General features: G+C 41.4%; 1 gene segment (V, D, J or C); it reads left to right on the top strand.

The window, feature by feature from the left end:
* Positions 1 to 13,785: 13,785 nt before the first annotated feature.
* Positions 13,786 to 14,308, top strand: LOC101545223 (T cell receptor alpha variable 5-like). The segment is given in 2 exon segments: positions 13,786 to 13,837; positions 13,986 to 14,308. Coding segments are annotated over 2 exon segments (375 nt in total).
* Positions 14,309 to 15,416: the final 1,108 nt, after the last annotated feature.

Raw genomic sequence — 15,416 nt, 5'->3', positions numbered from 1 at the left:
ATGGAAGAAGTGGTTTCAGAGGAGGAAGAACCTCTGACTCCAGGCACATCTTTTCGATTCCACTGTTCTTCCTGCACTAACATATGCCTCAGAGACCTGGGCCTACGCAAACAGGATGAGAACACTATTAGGGTATCCCAAAGAGGAATGGAAAGAGCTATGCTAGGAATATCACATCTCACTCAAGTGAGAGAAGGAATCCGAAGTTCTGACCTCCATTGACGGTCAAGAATGAGGGACACTGTCTCGTTTGCCAAGGCATCAAAAAATCAGATGGGCCGGTCATGTAATGTGATTCAGAGACGACCGCTGGACTAGAGCTGTTACCGACAGGATTCCACGGGACATCAGAAGACCTCGGGGCCGCCCACCAACTAGATGGTCAGATTTATTCGTCAAATCCCTGAATGAACGATTTGAGGCTCTTCCTGTTCCTGGAGCATGCAAATGTCACTGGGCTGCACTAGCACGTGACAGGGACAAATGGAGACATTACTGGCACCCACTTGAGCAAATCGAAGACAAGTGATACAAGTGATGTATAGATATATGGGATTCATCACTGTATCATCGTCACTGTCATCTCGTTGCTCATCGATTTGCTCAAGCGGGCACCAGTAATGTCTCCATTGTGAGACTTATTACTGTTTTTGGCATATTGGATACGCCACAGGTAGCTTGCCAGACTCTGCCTTGTGGGTGAAATACTCTCGGTAGCTTTCCGGGCTCTCTGAGAGAGGAGGAGGAATTGAACCCAGGCTGGCCTCGTGCAAGGCAAATGCCCTACCCGCTGTGCTCCACCCCATGGGATTTACATATATATATAGTATATATATGATATATATATACACACACATATATATGTATATATATTGGTTTGCAAGTGTTCTTCCCTTTCTATGGCTTGATTTTTAGCACTGTTAATATTTGTTTGAATATATAGAAACCTTTAGTTTTCTTGATTACCACCAGAGTTAGTTCTGACAATAAATCTTCTTTTAAGTCTCTATTTATTTATGTTCATGTGCTCTGCCTAGAAAAGTGTTTATTAATGCACAGACAGACATAAAGATTGATGGTGGTGTAATTTAGACTGAGTCAAAAGGTCTGAGAATTGGGATGCTGATCATGTAAGTCTCAGTCTAAGACTAATGATCTGAGAACTGAAGATCTGAGTTGTGCCAATGTTTGAACAAAGAATAAGATGGATATATCTGCTCACGAGGAGAGAGAATTCCCCCATTCTCTCTTTTTGTTCTTTCCAGAGATTTATTGGATTAGATGTTGTTTACCCACTTTGGTGAAGGTCATCTTTACTCATTCTATGGTTCAAATATTAGTCTATTCCAACACATCCAGAAAAAAATTGTTTGGTCAATTATCTGTGTACTGCACATAAAAATTAATTAAGTAGATAAAATTAACTGTCACAGTTCCTAAAATATTTTAGACAGGCAGTGTTTTCTAGGTTCCTTATTAAGTGTGTTTCTAAGATGCATTATGCTATTTAACATGGCAGGAATTTGTCAATTGAAAACTCCAATCCAGAGATGGAGCAATAGTACAGTGGGTAGAGTGTTTGCCTTGCATGGGTTTAAGTCCCTGCATCCCATATGGCCCTCTGAGCACTGCAAGGAGTAATTCCTGAGTGCAGAACCAGGAGTAACCCTGGATGTGACCCAAATGGCATTCCTGGATGTGACCCAAATAGCAAAAACAAACAAACAAATAAACAAAAAACCAAAAAACCCCTCCAATCCGGTATACCATAAGTGATTATGTAAAATTTGGGGTACTGCTTAAGTATACATATTCAAACTGTAGTGTACCCTGTCAGTTTCCTGTTACAAAATTAGCTGACAGCTGGGGCGGGAGTGATAGTACAGTGGGAGAGTAGTGGTTTCTCTCTCCTACTACGTGCTTTTGGTGGCCACAAGCCACTTCCCCACCCCAGCCTGCAGCTGCCACCAACCAATGCAGGAAGAGGGAACAGGTTCGCCAGGCTGGTTGGTGATCAGTGCCATTTATTCCATTCTCCCCACATACCTATTCCCATCTCACTAAGCTCCCCATTCCAGTCTCATACCGACCCTCATTACCCTCTCCCCTGCCTCACATGCTAGACTCTCCACGCTCCATCTCCCAACCTTGGTCTCTGGCTCAACCTCCAAGCATTGGGGGTAGCAACTACACCCAGGTGTATCACTTTTATCACTTGTCATCCCGTTGCTCATTGATTTGCTCAAGCGGGTGCCAGTAATGTCTCCATTAGTCTCTGTCTCGTGCTAGTGGAGTGTACACCCAGGTGAGGTAATACAATCAACATATGAAAGCCTTTCCTTCCAGGGAAGGTCTTCTAAGATAAGACGAAGATCTCTTGTAGCCAGGAGTTCGCTCAGGGACGAAATACCACCTAGGGGTGTGCTTCTCCTTTCCTTAGTCCAATAACCATCTTAGATTTACTTACTTCTCAATAATCTTTCTAGTTATTTTGAATGGACAAAGTAAGAGATATATTAAGCTTGTAGGGTGGCTCTCCTGGGGACATCTCGCTATAGATCCCAGACTCCAGTGCTAAGGCCAGATTAGACTTTCCTAACCCTAGCAGGGTCCAAATCCAGTTGTTACTTTTTGGATCATGACAGAATTTGTCCATGACCATGCTCTTAACTTAGAGTTTAGTATTATGATGCCTGGACTGTCCCATTTTGATGCCATAGTAGCTGACAACTTGCCCTGGGCCTGTCCAGTCCCTTGTCAGGACCCTGCTTCCAGGGTGCTAGCAACTAAGGGCAACTGAGGCTTGAGTCGAGAAAAAAGATGCCTAGGAGTGAATATATTCAGAGTCAATTAACTCCCAAGTTTCAAAAGCAGAGCATTAACTGTCTTCCTGTGTCTATACGGAAAGGACATTGCTCTGAAGTAAACTATGCAAAGGACATAAAGAGAGGAGAAAATCAATAATTCTCTTACAAATACAAATCAACAGAGTCTGATTTGGGGATAAAGGTGATTGACAGTTGGGGAAGAGATCACAGAGAGAGGTTAAAGATAAACACAGAGGAATGGGAGTGCCTCGGGAGTACTGTGATGGTGTAACCCAATAAACCTATGCTCCCTGCTGCCAGGGAGAACAACAAACCAATGTTATCCTACACCTACCCAAAACAACAACAATAATTAGCTGACAATCTAGAGAATTTGCTTTGTTGATTAGGACAATCTACTTTCTTAGAAGTTAAAGTTAATTTTAACTTACATAAGGAAATGATATCTAATGGTCTGTGTTAAAATTTTTTAATGTAAATTACACATCCTAGCATTTGGTACATGCATTCCCAATTGGCAAGTGATGCATAGTTATTGTGAAAAGTATGTAGATGATTATTGCTGAAAATATGCCATTTAACTACAGTCTATTCTAATTAGCTATTTCATGACTTTTTTAAGAGTTTAAATTTTAGACACAATTTTCTCTAAGTGAGCATTAAAATATTAAAAATCTCATTTGGTGACATAAAGACAATTGCACTATTTTATTACTAGCATCAAATACACAATGAATTCTTTAAAATTTCAAATACTTTAGTACTTTAAGGAAGCTGTAGAACAATTAGTTTTTTGTACAGAATAACAAAAGAAATAAATGCTCTTACTTAGGAAATAACAAAATAAAACATAAATATAAAAGCATTATAATGACAACGTTTAAGATATTTTATTTGTATGGTCATGCTACAAATTTCTTTTTATTACATTTTTCACATAACAAGATATTAAATTTGATCCTCTTAGAAGTGTGAAATTCATAAACAAGAAAAAGTCCCTGCTGCCCCATTCATTTTTTCAAACTAATTTCTTTCTCCTTCCCCCTCCCTCCCTCCTCCCTCCCTCCCTCCCTCCCTCCCTCCCTCCCTCCCTTCCTTCCTTCCTTCCTTCCTTCCTTCCTTCCTTCCTTCCTTCCTTCCTTCCTTCCTTCCTTCCTTCCTTCCTTCCTTCCCTCTTCCCTCCCTCCCTCCCTCCCTCCCTCCCTCCCTTCCTTCCTTCCTTCCTTCCTTCCTTCCTTCCTTCCTTCCTTCCTTCCTTCCTTCCTTCCTTCCTTCCTTCCTTCCTTCCTTCCTTCCTTCCTTCCTTCCTTCCCTTCTTTTTAAATTTTATTTTTATAAAGTAGTCCACAATATTTTATTATATTTAATATTCAAACACCAATCCCACTACCATAACACCTTCCCACCACTATATTTGGGACATTCCCATCCTAATCCCCTAGCCTTGCCCCAAAACAGAACAGAAATAATTCATTTTGTAATTTTGTTATGAATAAACCACTGAAAATAATCCAAGAAAGTTTCCTTAGAGGAATGTGTGGGAAGATTGTTGTATTCACCCATGGGCCATTAAGCCCTTCTACAAGAGGTTACTAACATGTTGTTGAAGGTTAAATCTTGTGTGCTCATATATATTTATATGCATATATATCTGTAAAAATATATTTTTCTCTAAGATTGGTTGCCTTATACTTCAAACCCTGTGAGCTAAAATAATGTGTGGGTGCTGCTTGATGTGTGTGCGTTTGGTGGCCAAAAGCCACCTCCCATCTTCCCTAAGTCTCCCCAGCAGAGAGACAGAGAGATGGGGACCAAAGCCCGATGGTAAAAGTGACCCGTTTAATGCAGAGCGGCTAGCATACTTATAGAACATCTGAAGGGGCCAGAGGTGTAGGACTGCATAACCATGTGATTTACAGAGGTAAAACATTCCAGCAGAGGCAATTGGCTGGGGGAGATAAACTCAAGGAGACACTCTGTTTCCAAGAGATATCTATATTGCTTCTCTCTTTTTCTCTCTCTTTCTCTCTCTATATATACATATATATAATATATATATCAAACAATTGTCACTGTCACTGTCGCTGTCACTGTCATCTCGTTGCTCATCGATTTGCTCAAGTGGGCACCAGTAACATCTCCATTGTGAGACTCATTACTGTTTTTGGCATATTGAATACACCATGGTATCTTGCCAGGCTCTGCCATGTGGGCGAGATACTCTCAGTAGCTTGCCGGGCTCTCCAAGAGGAGTGGAAGAATTGAACCCGGGTCTGCCGTGTACAAGGCAAATGCACTACCCACTGTGCTATCACTCCAGCCCCTCAAACAATTAGTCAAACAATTAATTCTACTTCTTATCAATACTTGTAGTCATTTGGATAAACACAGCAAGAGATCATCATCATCATCATCCCGTTGATTGTCGATTTTCTCGATCGGTCTCAGTACCGTCTCCATTCATCCTAGCTCTGAGATTTTAGAAGCCTCTCTTTACTCATCCTTCCACTGGTGCTGCATTAGAGGCTCTTACAGGGTCAGGGAATGAGAACCATCATTATTACTGTTTTTGGCATATGAATACACCACAGGGAGCTTGCCAGGCTCTCCCATGGGGACAGGAAACTCCTGGTAACTTGCCAGGTTCTCCAAGAGGGAAAACTAGGTTATAAGACATTGTGGCCACACGCTTCCGGAAGGTTGGTTTTATAGTGTCTGGATATTGGCCACTGATGGGATTACATAGCAGTGGGGTCATTTTCTGGGTGTGATTGCCTAGCTACAGGAAAATGGGGGATCTGGGTGGAAGAGGCCCAGTCCCGATCCGATCAGGCTTGGAGATCTCAGACCCAGGTCCCACACATATGGCTTCCTCTGCCGGTTCCTTCATGCGTGAGGCTCGTACAAATGTGTGAAGGGGGCCCTTGAGCATAGCTGTGGCTTTGTTCTGTAGGTCTTTGGCTGCCGGGGCTCTACTCGGGCAGGAAGGGAAACTCAACCCACCCCCTCTGAGGGGCCCCGTTGAAGAGAGTCAGGCACGGGGGCAAGAGACAGCAAGAGATAAAGATCCCAAAACTTAGTTCTCTGACTCTGCGAGCAGACTAAGTCCTCAGTAAATCTCAGACTAAGTCCTCAAGAAAGTTTAGCTTGTCCTTCCCCATGGAATTCCTATCTCTTAAGTCATAACAGCTGGCATCAAGACCAGGCCTTTATTTATTTATCTATTTATTTATTTATTTATTTAATATTATTGAATTACTGTGAAAAAGTTACAAGCTTTCATGTTTGGGTTACAATCACACAATAATTTTATGTTGTTTTCCTGTGACTCAGGCTTTGTTTCTCTCTCGCCATTTTAACTAATCTATTTCTCTCTTTGACTTTAGCCTTTTTATGATCCATGTGTCTTGGTGGTGTTCTGTTTGAATTTATTTTGCTTGGTACCCTCTAGGCATCCTGAATCTGTGCTCACATATCCCTGCTCAAAATGGAGAAGTTTCAGCTTGATTAGGAGATTATTTGTCTAAATATTCTACTAAATCCTTTATGTTTTCTTCATTTTTTTTCTTTTTGGGTCACACCCAGTGATGATCAGGGGTTACCCCTGGCTCTGCACTCAGGAATCACTCCTGGCAGTGCTGGGGGACCATATAGGATGCCGGGGATCGAACCCACATCAGCTGCATGCAAGGCAAACGCCCTCCCTGCTGTACTATAGCTCAGGCCCCATTTTCTTCAATTTTTTAAACATTAAATTTCTATTGACTTTTATTTTGGGGGATTATCTTCTGTTTTGCCTCTTTGCCCATGAATTTGGTTGTCAGTATTGAGATTTTCATCTTAGGAAAAAAATGATGTTATAGTTATAAGAACTGCTTGGCTGGAGAGATAGTACAGCAGGTAAGGTACCACATATGGTCTCCCGAGCATTACTAGGAGTGACCTTTGGGTGTATCCCCTCCAAATATATAAGAATCATCTCTAGAAAGAAGTATCTTACTTAACTCTAACACAGTATGGTATTCACCCTCGCCTCACTGTCTGTGGCCTTTTGTACTGTATGAGACAAATCCTTTATGAGACTTACTCCTGGTTAACTTGGTGGACCATATGGGGTGTCAGGGACTGAACATGTTTTAGTCTGCATGCAGGGTAAGGACCCTACCTGCTGTATTATCTCCTTGGCCCCCACTTCAATCCATTTTAATATGATAAAGATTCTCCTTGATCCATTATTGATCATAATTAAAGAAATGAAAATCCCCAAATCCAATTAGTAATTATTTTCCAGGACACCCTCTACAATTCTGAATTATCCCTTGAGTTCTTAGAGGGAAATCTCAGATCCTCCCTCACCAGGACACCAGTGAAGGTAAATATGGTCTGGGGGTTTCACATGCGGAATGATTTTTCTTCACTCTCACACCACCCCATATTGAATACATCCAGTTGATAATAAATCTATCATGTGGTAAGCAGAATAAAAGCATTTTAGATATAGAAGAAACCCTCTAAATCCATCCGTACAATTTTATTTTACAAAGCAGAATGTATGTCCAAGATGGCAATATGAAACTATTTAATAATGAAAGGTTGGAAATACAAAAAGTTGGATTTCCATACTTCTCAGATAGCATTCTTCCTTCTGCCTCCTTCCTGCAGGGCCAAACTGCTGAACGAAGAGAAACTGTCTGATGCAAGTGCAGACATGTAGATCTCTGCAGTTCCTGGGAAGCCAGGGTACAATCCAGTGTGACTACTAGAATGAAGAATTCCAGGGCATAGAAGTTGGATATTTTGAACAAACAGGAGGGGAGATTCAGGTCGAGTCTCTGTTGTCCAGCAAAGCTGACCATTTCACTAGCTTCTGTAGGAGCACAGCAGAAGTGATGTACATCAGAAGTTTTTCAAAGGACTTTTTTAGAAACAGCCAATTTTTCATTTCCTAGGTAAATATATTCTGAAGCAAGAAGTGGATGTAGAGCATTACTCAGACATTGTGTATTTTTAAAAAAAGGAAGAAGGAAAAAAGAAGAGAGCAATGAAATATGGAGTCTAAGAGGTATATAACCAGAAAAGTCCAGGTCAACCAGAAAAGTTCTGAGGAGGAGTCAAGATAAGGCAGTGAGAAATTTGCCTTGGTGATGTCTGTGTATGTGTTGTTAGTATATGGACTCAGTGTCTCTCAGAGCATTTTGTTTTTAAATTTTATTTAATTTTTATAAAGTTGTTCACAACAGTGTCAGGGGGATGAGGCCCATTGTTGTTACTGTTGCTGATGTACCAAAATTTCAAACGGGATGGGACTATTGTCTGCTTCATGCAAAATTTCACTTCACAGAGTGGGGAGAAAGGACTGTAAAGTTTAAGTTTAAGAAGAGAACTCCCGGGGCCGGAGCGATAGCACAGCGGGTAGGGCGTTTGCCTTGCACGCGGCCGACCCGGGTTCGATCCCCGGCATCCCATATGGTCCCCCAAGCACCGCCAGGAGTAATTCCTGAGTGCAAAGCCAGGAGTAACCCCTGAGCATCGCTGGGTGTGACCCAAAAAAAAGCAAAAAAAAAAAAAAAAAAAGAGAACTCCCAGAATGACCACCAACTCAGAGCTCTTTGGCACTAGTGGCAACATGGGAAGATGCCATCGTTGACGCATCCATGAGGAATATGATCGACTGATTCAGCACCTCCATGACTGTGCGAGGAATGCAGAGAGTGGGAAAGCCACAAACAGATGCTTGTCTTTGGAAACTTTTTTTTTCTTTTTGGAAACTCTAGAACTCATTCACCAACGTGGTTTGACAGGAGCCTCAGGCAATCACAAGCTAACATCCAAGCTCATAAAGCTGTACAGAGAAGTGATAAAGGAAGACGCCAAAGAGAGAAGAGCAGCAGTGTTGGCCAATATGGCAGAAGCCGGGAAAGATATGGCATTGCTCGCCTGATCTTTGCCAACTACAAAACCAAGATGATTTCCCTCCAACGTCTTGATGTATCTATCACATCTTCCAGAAGGGCAATGTATGAAAGTTCATAAGTTTGTAACTGTACCTCACGGTGATTCACTAATAAAAAATTAAAAATAAATTTAAATAAAAATAAATAAATAAAAATTTTAAAAAGGAGGGCAATGAAGAGGATTATTCATGACTTCTACTCAGATCTCTTTGATAGATACATCCAACCGCCCACATACCAAATTCTGCAGGATGGATATGTCGTTCCCAACATTCTCCCTTCAGAAATCCGACACACCATTTCATCAGTAAAGATGCGTACAGCACCCGGTCCAGACAAGGTCAGACCCGAACACCTGAAGAATCTGCTGTCGGTACTCGTCAATACACTGGCTCGGCTCTTCATATGCTACCTGTCTGAATGCAAGGTTCTGTCCCAATGGTAAAACCAGCAGGACCATTCTGTTATACAAGAAGGGAGACATCCACGACATCTGCAACTGTCGCCCAATCTGCCATTGTTCGTCATCTACAAGTTGTTCACTCGAGTCCTCCTGAATAGGATTGGCAGAACTCTAGATGAAGGACAACCATGTGAGCAAGCCGGGTTCCAAAAAGGATTCAGTACAATCAACCATATCCACACGGTGATCAAACTCATTGAAGTTTCGAGAGAGTTCAAGATGCTGCTCTGTTTAACATTCTTCGATTTAAAGAAGGACTTTGGTTCTGTTGAGACTAAATTGGTCATTGAAGCCCTAGCCAAATTCAGGGCATTCAAATTCAGTACATCAGGATCCTCCGAGAACTGTGTCATGGAATCACCACCAGGATCTCACCATTCTAGGAAGTAATAATTGACGTAAAGAGAGGGGTTTCGCAGGGTGATACTATTTCACGGTAACTCTTCAGTGCCACCCTCGAGAACATCATGCAATGACTGAAATGGGAAGGAATGGGAGTGAAGATAGACGGTCGGCAACTACACCACCTCTGCTTCGCTGATGACATCATTCTCATAATACCAAACATTAGCCAAGCGGCACAAATTTTGGCCAACTTCGACTGCGAGTGTGGAAAGGTCAGAATGCAGCTGAATCTCACCAAGACAATGTTCATGAAAAACGAACTAGTCCCTGACATTCCATTTGCTCTAAATGGAATGAACATCTCCGAATGCAGCAGCTATGTGTACCTAGGTCAAAAACTCAACATGAGGAACAACTTAGTGCCAGAACTGTGCATGAGGGAGAGAGAAGCATGGAACGCCTTCAAGAGCATTGAAGAAGTTGTTAAGAAGACAAAGAACCACCAACTCCAGGCACATCTTTTCGACTCTACCGTTCTTCCTGCACTAATACATGTCTCAGAGACCTGGGCCCTACAAAAGCAGGAAGAGAATGCTATTAGGGTATCCCAAAGAGGAATCAAGAGCTATGTTTGGAGTATCACAGTTCACTCAAGTGAGAGAGGGAGAAAGGAGTCCTGACCTTTGTCGATGATCAAGAATCAGGGACACTGTCTCATTTGCCAAGGCACGGAAAATCAGTTGAGCCGGACACATAATGCGATTCAGAGACAACCCCTGGACTACAGCTGTTACCGACTGGATTCCATGGGATATCAAAAGACCATGTGGCTGCCCACCAAAAAGATGGCCAGACTTCTTTGTCAAAACCCTGAATGGACGGTTTGAGGCTCTTTGTGTTCCTGGAGCAAGCAGATACCATTGGGCTACTCTAGCATGCGACAGGGACGAATGTAGACATTACTGGTGCCCATTTGAGCAAATCGAAGATCAAAGAGATGACAAGTGATACAAGTGACACAAAGTTGTTCACAATAATTGATTACATTTAATATTTGAGTACAAATACCACCACAATTATACCTTCCTACTTCTATATTTCAGATGTTTCCGTCCCGAACCCTAACCCTCCTTCCAAAGCAGAACTGAAGTAATTAATTTTGTAATGCTTGTTATGAATAATCTGCTAAAAATGACCCAAAAAAGTTTTCTTAGAGGAGAGTGTGTGAAGACTGTATTTCACCAGGAGCCATTATACCCTTCTATAAAAGATTAGTAACATGTTGTTAAAGATTGAGCTTTTTGAGCTTAAATTGTATGTATATATATACAAATATGCATATATATAACATATATGTATACATATTTCCCCCGAAGATTGGTTGCCTTCTACTTTAAACCCCATCAAATGTGGTGTGCTAATCTTGGTAAATCAGTGGTGTAAAGTATGACATGTCACATGACTGCGATGTGGCTGCAAGGTCCAGGAATAGATTCACTTACGCGTGTGGCTCCTCCAAGCATGTGGAGAGGGGTCATGAGCATGGCGGCAGTTTAGTTCTGGAGGTTTTCGGCTGCTGGGGCTACCTCCATTGGGGCAGGGAGGGGAACTCACCTGCTCTGCTCTGGGTGGCCCCAGATGAAACAGCCTGGTGTAGGATTGGAGGTATCTCTGTAGCATATCTCTAAAAGCCTTTTCACATGGTAACATTCAATGCTGGTACAGTGATGTAAAAAGCAAAATATTGACCTAAACTATATGTGTCTAATGAGAGAGAAATCTGTCCGGTGAAGAATTTGTGTATTGAATAATATTGAGGGTAGATGATAAATCAAACAAAGTTCATTCGGATGAAGAACTTCTATAGAAACACATTTTTGCACAAAAATTTACATTTTGATTTGTGATTCTTCATTGATAGTTTTCCTTAAGTATCTATGTTGTAAAATTGTGAATGAAGGATTTTTTATCGCTCTTACTTCCAGAAAAGCAGTAAGTACAAATCACAGGAAAGGGGTTTTTCGTTAGGGAAATGCAATAGTTTTGGTGCCCCCAGAGATCATATATCAAGGTCAATTCTATTTTAAAAAATTGTTTTGGGGCTGGAGCGATAGCACAGCGGATAGGGCATTTTCCTTGCATGTGGCTGGCCCAGGTTCAATTTCTCTGCCCCTCTCGGAGAGCCTGGCAAGCTATCGAGACTATCCCGCCTGCATGGCAGAGCCTGGCAAGCTATCCATGGAGTATTAGATATTGCCAAAAACAGTAACAACAAGTCTCACAATGAAGATGTTACTGGTGCCCACTCGAGCAAATTAATGAGCAACTGGAGGACAGTGCTATAGTGCTACTAAAATGTTTTATTTATTATTATTTTTTTAATAGTGAACCACCATGAGGTATAGTTACATAGTTACAAACTTTCGTGCTGCATTTCAGGCATACAATGATCAAGTACCTATCCCTCCACCAGTGCCCATTCTCCACCACCAATGATCCCAGTGTCCTTCCCACCACCCCCACGCCATCTCCCCCACCCTACCCCACCCCACTTCTATGGCAGGGTCAATTTTTTAGAATCATTTATTTATTTATACACATACCTCGAATGAACTGGGCTGGAGCTACAGCACAGCGGGTAAGGCATTTGCCTTGCTGTGGCCAACCTGGGTTCAATTCCTCCGCCCCTATAGGAGAGCCTTGCAAGCAACCCGTGGCATATTCAATATGCCAAAAACAGTAACAAAAAGTCTCACAATGGAGACGTTACTGGTGCCCGCTCGAGCAAATCGATGAGCAACAGCATGACAGTGACAGTAACCTTGAATGGACTAGAGTGATAGCACAGTGGGTAGGGCATTTGTCTTGCACGCAGCTGACACGGGTTCGATTCCTACATCCCTTTCAGAGAGCCTGGCAAGCAACTGAGAGTATCCCACCCACATGGCTGACCCTGGCAAGCTCTCCTTGGCGTATTCGATATGCCAAAAACAGTAACAACAAGTCCACAATGGAGACATTACTGGTGCCCACTTGAGCAAATTGATGAACAATGGGATGACAGGGTAAAGTACTACCTTGGAATAGATTTTATCACACCAAATTTCTCATGGAAAATCAACCAAATCTACTGGTCAAGCCATTTCCTATAGTTAAAATATAAAACTAATGGAGCTATCCCCTTGCTTCCTTATGATTGAGATTTGATCTTTTCCTTTTATCACAGTAATCTTTATTGAATAAAGAGTTCACATTTTTTATTATTGGATCTCAGTTCTAGAAAAGAGCAATGCTCTTTGTATTGAGCAAGACCTCTTTTCTTCTAAAACAGGAGGATTGGAGATAAAAGACCTTTCAAATACTGAGTGTTTTTCCTATCACAATTCTCATGTTGGGTTACATTTCCATTTAGAAAAATACATTCTTCATGAAACACGAGGATAGAAGGCTAATTAGATGGAAAGTAAGGAATATATTTTCTTAGTTTTATGGGCTGGAGTGATAGCGCAGCAGGTAGGGCGTTTGCCTTGCACTTGGCTTACCCGGGTTTGATTCCTCTGGCCCTCTCGGAGAGCCGGCAAGCTAACAAGAGTATCCAGCCCAAACTGCAGAGCCTGGCAAGCTACCCGTGGAGTATTTGATATGCCAAAAACAGTAACAATAAATCTCACAATGGAGACATTACTGGTGCTGGCTCAACCAAATCAATGAGCAGCAGGATGACAGTGATACAGTGATACAGTGTAAAAACATGAAGCTTTCCGGAGTTATCATTTATTTGTAAATCACATCTGCCATTAACACCAAGGGCATTTACCTGTTTTCTACTTACTCACCATGACCCAGTGGCACGCAGATATATAACTCCTGGTCTCTCCATTTAGATTTTGAACCCAGTCCTAATTTATGTGACTTTTGCTTTCTTTTTGTGTGTCTGAGTCCCTCAAAGGACTACAAAACACATGGTCGCTGCAAGTTCAGTAGTTGCCGATGTGACCACAAGATGGCAGTACACCCTATTGCCAAGGGACAGGGGCTCAGTAAGAACTGCCTGTGGCAGAAGCATCTCTCATTGGCTGAGTAGCTCAGGCTAGAAAGCACTGGCTGTTAGGAGTAGAAGGACTAACTTGACATTGGGAGCAACTTTGTCAGCTGGGCATTGCAGGTCCATGCTTGGTCTTTAAAGGGAGGGACAATGAAGCCGTCCACTGGAGCCGGATTCCTGTTCTTGTGGCTGCGGATGGGCTGTGAGTTCAGAGTTTGGGGAAATCAGTAAGAAGATGAACTTTAGCAGCCCAAGAAGACTTGATCGAGGTTTTCTCTAGTCCTATAGTACAGATACATTCTGGTATGCAGCGACCTATTCTCATAGTGTCACGTTTTCTTTCTCTTTAGGTGTCAGTGGAGGAGAGAAGGTGGTTCAGAGTCCTTCCCTGAGTGTCCAGCAGGGAAGCAAGGCTGTCATCAACTGTACCTATTCGGACAGTGCCTCAGACTACTTCCCCTGGTATAAGAAAGAACCCGGGAAAAGTCTCCAGCTGATGACATACATTCTTTCAACAAAGGAAAGAGAGCAAAAAGAACGATACACGGTTTTACTGAAGAAGAATGAGAAACATCTTTCCCTGCACATCGCAGACACCCAGCCCGGAGACTCAGCTGTCTACTTCTGTGCAGAGAGAACACATTGCTTCCCAGGCACCTGCAGCCTGTGCTGAAACCCAAGTTTTGGGGGCAGCCCCCTTTTCTTTGGTACTGTTATGTTTGTCTGCAATGGAAGCTAATGTGTTAGACAGTAAATGAGAAAAGAAGTCAGATTCATGCAGATGTGAAAGAGTTAAAAATTTTGTTCAGAGAATGTTGCTGAATGAATCCTTGAAGAAATTTCGTTTGTGTAATTTTGAAATAAAGTACCTGAGGGCAATTCTACATTTTTTTTCAGTCTTTGCTAATTTACTAAATCTTTGTAACAAGGTTGAATTTCTTTTATGAATGAATTTTTATCTTTTGTCTTCAGTAATGCATGGTATTTTATAAAACATTACAGGCTACATATAAAATATAAACATGTGAAATGCATAATAAACCCAGATAATTTATTGCTTATATTTAGTTTTACTGTCATTACAAATCATTGTATAATTAGAATTTAATTTTTTTCTACATAAAATTCTACCTTGAATTGAGCAATCTAAATTATTTTTTATTTCTTCTCCAGATTTGTTATTGGTTTCTGAGCATTTGTCAACATAAAAAGTAACTCTTGCTTTTATTTGTGATAAAATTTTACATATTTATACATTTCTGGTAAAAATTTGACAGCTCTTCGTATATGCTCTCTGCCACACTTTTTTCCTCTTTCAAAATGCTTTTATTATTCAGTTGAAATATTATTAGTTATAAACATCTAGTCTATTTCACACGCATGATCAAGATCATACCAAGGCATGATCTTCACACACTGGTGAAGACATGCCTTGGTAAGAATCATTTTTAGTTCATAAACAAACTGGGCCTGAGGCATGAAAGTACACAAATAGATTCGTCTCAAAATACTCTTCAGCTGAAATGCACAAGTATTTCTAGTTCAAAATGTCATTTTAAATAGAGCACATACTTTGAGAAGCAAAAGCTATAATAAGAAAGAAGAAGAAAGGATTTTGGACAACAAAGCAGTAGAATTTTAGTCATCTACTAAGGCTTAGCTTTGTCACAATTGAAGAGACAAGTTTATCCATTAAATTTATGATTTGAAAAACAAACAAAAACATCTTTTAATGAGGTCCTCAATCGTGCTACATCGTATTTTTCTTCTAGAGTGTTTGT

The sequence above is a fragment of the Sorex araneus genome, chromosome 3 (assembly GCF_027595985.1).
Source record: "Sorex araneus isolate mSorAra2 chromosome 3, mSorAra2.pri, whole genome shotgun sequence".
Lineage (NCBI taxonomy): Eukaryota > Metazoa > Chordata > Mammalia > Eulipotyphla > Soricidae > Sorex > Sorex araneus.
This window is presented reverse-complemented; position numbering and strand designations above follow the sequence as displayed.